Source organism: Haplochromis burtoni, unplaced genomic scaffold (genome assembly GCF_018398535.1).
Source record: "Haplochromis burtoni strain Fernald_Lab_line unplaced genomic scaffold, NCSU_Asbu1 Contig_229, whole genome shotgun sequence".
NCBI classification, from domain to species: Eukaryota; Metazoa; Chordata; class Actinopteri; order Cichliformes; family Cichlidae; genus Haplochromis; species Haplochromis burtoni.
The window spans coordinates 542,957-550,151 of record NW_024582590.1 but is presented as its reverse complement, the minus strand read 5'-3'; the positions used below and the strand labels follow the sequence as shown (position 1 = coordinate 550,151).

Genomic DNA, 7,195 nt, shown 5'->3' with positions numbered 1-7,195 from the left:
ACACACACACACACACTTTATCAACCTGACCTGTGCAGGACTGCGTTTGTGCTTCTTGGCGATATCAGCAATGACTGGGTCCTCCAGCAGCTTACATGGATCTGTGTCTTCTCTTAACCTGTGACACGGAAGGATTTATGAAGACGGGTTAAGAGATGAACAAGGCCTCTGTTGGATGTAGCTATTAGCTACTGTTAGCTGCATATATCTAAAAGATGCAGACCACAAAGAGACATAAAGTTAGCTCTACCAAATGGAAAGAGACAAACTAATATGGGGACACAAAAGAACCACTGAGATAAAATATATCTGCAACCTAAGAGGACCACACCATGTGCATGTGTTTATGTTTGTGCCATGAAAACCATCCTAAATATCAGGATATATTTACATCTATTTTTCCCTACCCCAATAGTCGAATTCCATAAAATAGTTTGCACTTCATCAAAATGAGATCCAGAGTCTGCACAGCAAGTTTGTTATGACCTTTACTTCCTATGAGTCAGTTTACTGGCCGAACTTTTAAAAATATTCAAAAAACATCTCTTTTTTATCTTCTCAGCCTTGGAGATATGTTATATATCTGTATATATAATAAAGGTTTCAAACATTTAAAGAACAAAAAGTTCTCCGTGTCTGTTTTTCTGATTTGGTTGTCGGTGTGGATCATGAGGCAAGACCTCGTACAGTTCTGAGGGTCTCCCAGGTGAACCGAAGGGGCTGTAGGCTGTCAAGGCAATGTTCTTGGATTTGCAGAACTCCATCATATCTGTCTGGATCAGGTAAGGATGTAGCTCCACCTGTGGACGACATGTAAACGTACAACAGTCGAGTCGAGACTCTAAAACGTTTCAGTAGCTCACAATTTCTCACTTTACAGAAAACACATGTGACATTATCACAAGAAAAAGAACATGACACCGGAAGAATCTGCACAATCATAATAATTCAGCTCCGGACTGATTCACCAATGCAGGAAAACAAAGTCCAACTTTGAGCAACTAAATTGAAAATAAAAAATGTTTACTAGTCCTTACTAAACACGGCTTTCCAAAACTCCGCACTGTCGTAAGAAGTCTGACAACTTAGTTCAGGACTGATAGTGACTGACTTAAACAGGACTGATTTCTGGAGAAACTGCAGTGGGATTGTTGCTGCTGCTGGACCTAGCCTGTTATTTGGTGGTTGGATTGGTCAGCTACAAAAGCTAATGGTGTTAGCAGCTGATACTGTTAAAAGGCTTTAAAGAGTGAAATAAACGTTTTTAGGCATCTTAGCGCTGATCAAATTGAATAACCCACTGGTGACTTTTTTTCTTTTTTCGAAAATTCCACAAAACCTGAAGCACTTTTGTCTTCCATCAATAAAGTGGACAACCCTCCACTTTATTAATGGAAGTCCCTCAAGTCCCTCCTGTCACTGTCAGGAGGGACAGACTGTCTGAGAGGACAAGGCAGAAATTTCAATGCACCATATCTCCTTAACTTTAAATTGCTTCCATCTGTGTCATTAAAAGCAGTTAAAGTTACCACGATGACTACATTCTATATACAGCTAGCTGAAAAAATAAGAGATGTTAAATCATTTATTACCCCAAATTCTAGGAAAGTGTGTTACAGCAGTGATGCAAAATACAAAAAATGAAGAGCTCTGATTTAAAATAAATGCAGGGATTGTGATGTGAGGAGGCAAACAGCACTAATGAATTTCCTCAGCAGCAGTGTGCTACCACTGCAATGAGCTGAACTTGTTCCTCACACACAAAGGACGAAGGCTATGTTGGTCTGGATAGGCTGAAAATGAAAGGAAATCCAAAACCACCAATCAGAGTGATCGATTTCAAATCAGCTATCAGTTAAGCAGCTGTTACACTTAGCAATTAATAACTGGCTCAAACAGACTGACAATAAATGGAAATGGTACTCATAAAATGTCTTACACAACCACGTGTGTGTGTGTAAATATTTAGACTTCTTTGTGAGGACAGAAAGTTGGCTACTAAACTTGTGGGGACCAGCACTTTGGTCCCCACAAGTTTAGGCATTCATTTTTGATGGTTAGGGTAAGTGGCTAGGGAAAGCATAATGTCAATGAGATGTCCTCACTAAGATAATGAGTGTGTGTGTAACAGAGAGAGATTAACCTATGCCAAAACTGTAGAAGCACACATTGTGCAATCAAGCCTCGTGTTTCAGACCTTAAAGCTGTGTTTCTGTGATGAACCGTCTGAGGCTAGTTAGGTGCAAAAGCTTTGGAAAAGTTTTTTTTATCTATAACATATAATGGGATTGATTGTAACCGTAGAAACAAATCTCTGGGAACATGCTACATCTTTGTACAAACACCAGTTAATTACAAAATGAACTAGGAGATGTTGTAGAGCTCGTGGAAATGAGCCTTCACAGCTTCAGCGAATGTAAATGGACGCATCTGCAGTACCTGATTGACCGCAGGGGGAACCCTGCACAGAGCGAGGAGTCTCTCCAGCTGCAGGATGCTGAAGTTGGACACGCCGATGCTCTTTACTTTCCCCGAGGCTTGCAGTGCTTCCATCCCCTGCAAACACAAGACAAGTTTTTACAATTTAGTTTGCCTGAAAAAAAATCTGCTTTTAATATCAGTTAGATCACAGATAAAAATGTAAAAGATTGTATAAGAATTTAGTTAAATGATGTATGGAGCTGTATTTATATGATTCACTGTTCACGTCTGGGTCATAACTATTTACTTTGACCATTTTATTATCATTTATGGTTCATTTATCTGTCATTAACATTTACTCATGTGATTATTCAGTGCTGTTATTCAAACAAGCATACAGTCTGTATCTTCTTACCCTCCACACATCTACGTAGTCTACGTCAGAGGTCACCATCTTTCCATCCTTCCTTGGGAAAAGCTCATCACCCATTTTCTGCAGTGAAATTAAAAGTCCATCAGACAGATGGCACATCTTTCCCCACAGTGCACCCTCTTTCAGTTCTAAGGCTTTCATTCCTTTTTTTGAGCAGTGTATTTTTAAATACAACCTGACATGAACAACAACTCCTGACACATTACACCGTGTCGATTTAACAAAACCTAAGCCAGGATGCAGAAGCAGTATATGAAAAACTGCATCCAACGTTTCAGAAGCTCGTTCAGCTGTTTTTAGCAGCAATGACCTTCCCAGATCGATGGGTAGTTCCTCCTCTAAGATCACTGCCGATATCTTTCCTCTTTGGCATTTGTTAAAACACACACCTGAATATTCTAGACCAGCACACTTCCACAACGTCTTCTTTTACAGAGGTGCTCATGCTTGCTGATTTGGTTACCAGCACCTAGCTCCTGCTTAAACACTTAATTCCCATGGAAGCAGTAAGAATCCTCTTATTTATTTATTTTTTGTTAAATAAAAACTGCCTTGAATAAAATAGCCGAAAATAGCAGATGGATACTGCACTGGAGTCTCTGCTTTTATCTCCAATTTGCCTGAATGGGAATTGAATACAAGGTTGACTCCTGAAGGTCGACTATTCCAGAAGATGAACTTATTCTTAAGTCAAAGCAAAATGAAGAATGGCAGAATAAAGGACAGTGAAACTGTCAGAATTGGAAATCTCTGCTCAACCTTTAGGCCAACAGGGAAATGCACAAGATAAAGATCCAGGTAGTCCAGTTGGAGATCACTTAGGGACTTATTGAGGCACACAGGGATGTCTTCTGGAGCATGATGGGTACCCCACAGCTAGAAAGGTTAAAGCACAGCGAGATAAACATTAACATACAGCAGTGTGATGCATAAATCTGGGTACTTTGAAATAATAATTCAATTCATTTTTACAGACAAAGAAAGCCCCAACAATCATATGACCCCCTATGAGCAAGTGCTTTGGCAAAAGTGGAAAGAAAAACTCCCTTTTAACAGGAAGAAACCTCCAGCAGAGCCAGTCTCAGGGAGGGGCGGGGCCATCTGCAGCAAACGGTTGGGGATAGAGGGGAGGAAGATGGGACAAAGACATGCTGTGGAAGAGAGCCAGAGATTAATATAACTATGATTCAATGCAGATGGAGGTCTAAAAAGTAGAGAAAGGTGACTGAAAGAGAAAACCAATGCATCATGGGAATCCCCCAGCCTACGTCTATTGCAGCATAACTAAGGGAGGATTCAGGGTCACCTGGTCCAGCCCTAACTATATGCTTTAGCAAAAAGGAAAGTTTGAAGCCTAATCTTGAAAGTAGAGATAGTGTCTGTCTCCTGAATCCAAACTGGAAGCTGGTTCCACAGAAGAGGGGCCTGAAAACTGAAGGCTCTGCCTCCCATTCTACTTTTAAATACTCTAGGAACAACAAGTAGGCCTGCAGAGCGAGAGCGAAGTGCTCTAATAGGGTGATATGGTACTACAAGGTCATTAAGATAAGATGGGGCCTGATTATTTAAGACCTTGTATGTGAGGAGCAGGATTTTGAATTCTGGATTTAACAGGAAGCCAAAACAGGAGAAATCTGCTCTCTCTTTCTAGTCCCTGTCAGGACTCTTGCTGCAGCATTTTGGATCAGCTGAAGGCTTTTCAGTGAGTTTTTGGACTTCCTGATAATAATGAATTACAGTCGTCCAGCCTGGAAGTAATAAATGCATGAACTAGTTTTTCAGCGTCACTCTGAGACAGGATATTTCTAACTTTAGAGATGTTGCACAAATGGAAGAAAGCAGTCTTACATATTTGTTTAATATGTGCGTTGAAGGACATGTCCTGGTCATCTTACAGACAAAAAGTAAAAGAAAAAGATTGGAAAGGACAAATAAGAAGTTCGGACTCTTCCTCCTCATGCTGTCCCACCTCTAACACCAACTACTTTCCCACCTTGCTGACAATAAACATATCTTCACGTCGGATGATACCCTGCTGCATCTTGGAGCGCAGAGCCTTTCCAATGTCCACCTCGTTTTGATAACTGTAGGCAGTATCTATGTGGCGGTATCCAGCCGCGATGCCAGTCTCTACTGCACCCTGGATCGAGGTCGGGGACAGATGAGAGGACTGCAACAAGCAGGACAGTAGAGTTAGTGTCTGCTAACCTTACTCTTGGTTCCTGGGCACATTTACACCAATGTAGAGAGAATTTGTGTGAGATAGATAATACAAAGTTGAGAGGGTCAAAATAACATCACAGATGTGCATGAAGTCAAGCAGCACCATTGGTGACAGTCATGCCAATGTCTGATAGGCCTCTTCTCACCAGGTCACTAAACTGAACTTCTCTACTGTGCTTTTATGGGCATTTTCCATTGATTATCTCACACATGATACAGCATGCTAAGCGCTACAAACAAACCAAGAAGATTTGGCTTCAGTTTTGGTTTGGACTACTTTATTAGTTACTTAGCACCAATTGTCTCTACCCGTGCATTTCACCCCTGCTGTTTATCAGCTTGCTAACTAAGCATGTTAACCTTAGCTGATAACTTCTCGTTAAGATACTAATAATGGGTGACCTCATGCCACTATGTGTCAGATACAGCAGGATGGAGGATCTGGATTGCTGCTTGATAGCAAAGTGGTGTGCAAATGTACATCAGTTGCTGATAACCATAGTTAATGGTTCAAGTGGCAAATCATATAATATAAGAATCATCAGTTTGCTTTGTAGAAATGTGTCTGTTGAGCCACTCGATGACGGCTGAGCTTGGTGTTTGCCTGATCTAAGGCTTTTTTGGATATGTGTTAAATCACATGTAAGATAAAACTTTGATCCAGTTACTGGCTTCATATGTAATTATAAAGTTCGAATATTAATTTCGACCTCTAAAGTTTTGAAACCACTGTTTGGATGCATGTGTCTTATTATTAAACTTGACTCTGCCACCTGAAAGAGTGATCGATGTCTGCCAATCACAATCAAGTCCTTCTAATCACCTCCCTTCACAAATATCAGTAAGTATGCCTTTAAATGCATGTATTAGAAGGCATTAGTAAACATATAGTAACTCTTAACAATACATGAGAAAACACAGTAACACTGAGCAACTTCTCAAAGTTAAATGCAGATGAAGAAATGGGGCTACCTTCCATGTCCCAAGACCCAGCAGTGGCATTCGAGAGCCGTCATTCAGCTCAACGTTCCTGGCCACCTGTGTGTCCTCCACAGAGTACATTTTCCCCACCGTAAGAGAAAAACAACAAAAAAAGCCACTCAGTTCACAACCGCGCACTGTCACGGCTTTCTTCTTCCTCTTTCCCCCTCAGAGTGCTTCTGCTGAGTCAGTGTCCTTCCTTTTTCTTTGCTGATTTTACTTTAGCTCATGTTTCTGACCTTCACTCACTTGGTTTTCTTCTCTTCCACCCACTCATTTCCTTTTCTTTCTGTGCTATCAGTCCACAAGTTAATTATTGGACAACATGCAGAGAACTTCACTAGCATGTAGTATTTATCTGTAAATAGTAAGTGAGGAGGAACGTGTTGCAAAGGTCACTTCTCCCATCGTGATAGCAATACAAACACGCATGCACACACATGCACACACGCATGCACACACATGCACACACACATGCACCTTGCCTTAGTTGCACTAAAACAAATCCACTGTAATGTTCCCACTTCCACATTAGATGGCGATCTTGTATTACCGGTTTGTGCAGCCACATTTTTTAAAATGAAAATTATATATATTTTACATTTCTTAAGTCATTTATTGTAAGTTCAGATTTTAATGTCATTTTGTATTTAATACAACTTGTCATCGTATTAATTCCTCACGTCTGTGCTTGTTTCTTAGTGGTTCTCTTATTTTAAAATTGCTTGTATTTTTTTTACATTTATAACTTCACTTTTGGATTAAACTGATTTTATGACACCAACTTCATGTTTTAATGTAACTTTTGTTCTAATTTCATGATGTAATTTTTGTCTAATTACATTTGCTGTACCTGATATTTCAAACCCCAGGTTTCAATCCTGTTTCTAATCCACCTCAAAAAGTTGTTTTTGGAAGAGTGGTCAACATTTTCAGAAACTGATATCTGAGCCTGTATGCTAAAGAGCCTATAGTAGTTTCAGAGGTGTACTTACGTTTACTCAGAATTTTAACACCTGACAGGTTTTTGGTGGTGTTCAAGTAAATCAAACAAGTAGGTTCTGTTTTAAAGAGGCTCAAATGTTTGCTTGTTTCAATGATGAAAACATCTGCTGTGCTTTTTGTTTTTACATGACT

The 7,195-nt window shown here is 40.0% G+C and overlaps 1 protein-coding gene across 1 annotated transcript in view; it reads right to left on the bottom strand.

The window, feature by feature from the left end:
* The window catches only part of zgc:56622 (uncharacterized protein LOC326033 homolog), a 7,224-nt gene extending 806 nt beyond the window's left edge, over positions 1-6,418 (bottom strand). Inside the window, exons 1-7 of the mRNA XM_042226815.1 lie at positions 6,050-6,418; positions 4,848-5,024; positions 3,614-3,730; positions 2,837-2,914; positions 2,440-2,556; positions 688-800; positions 31-118 (exon numbers count right to left, since the gene is read on the bottom strand). Of these exons, the coding sequence (XP_042082749.1) occupies positions 31-118; positions 688-800; positions 2,440-2,556; positions 2,837-2,914; positions 3,614-3,730; positions 4,848-5,024; positions 6,050-6,139 (780 nt within the window). The 5' untranslated portion in view covers positions 6,140-6,418. The remainder of the gene's footprint in view (positions 1-30; positions 119-687; positions 801-2,439; positions 2,557-2,836; positions 2,915-3,613; positions 3,731-4,847; positions 5,025-6,049) is intronic.
* Between the last annotated feature and the right edge of the window lie 777 nt (positions 6,419-7,195).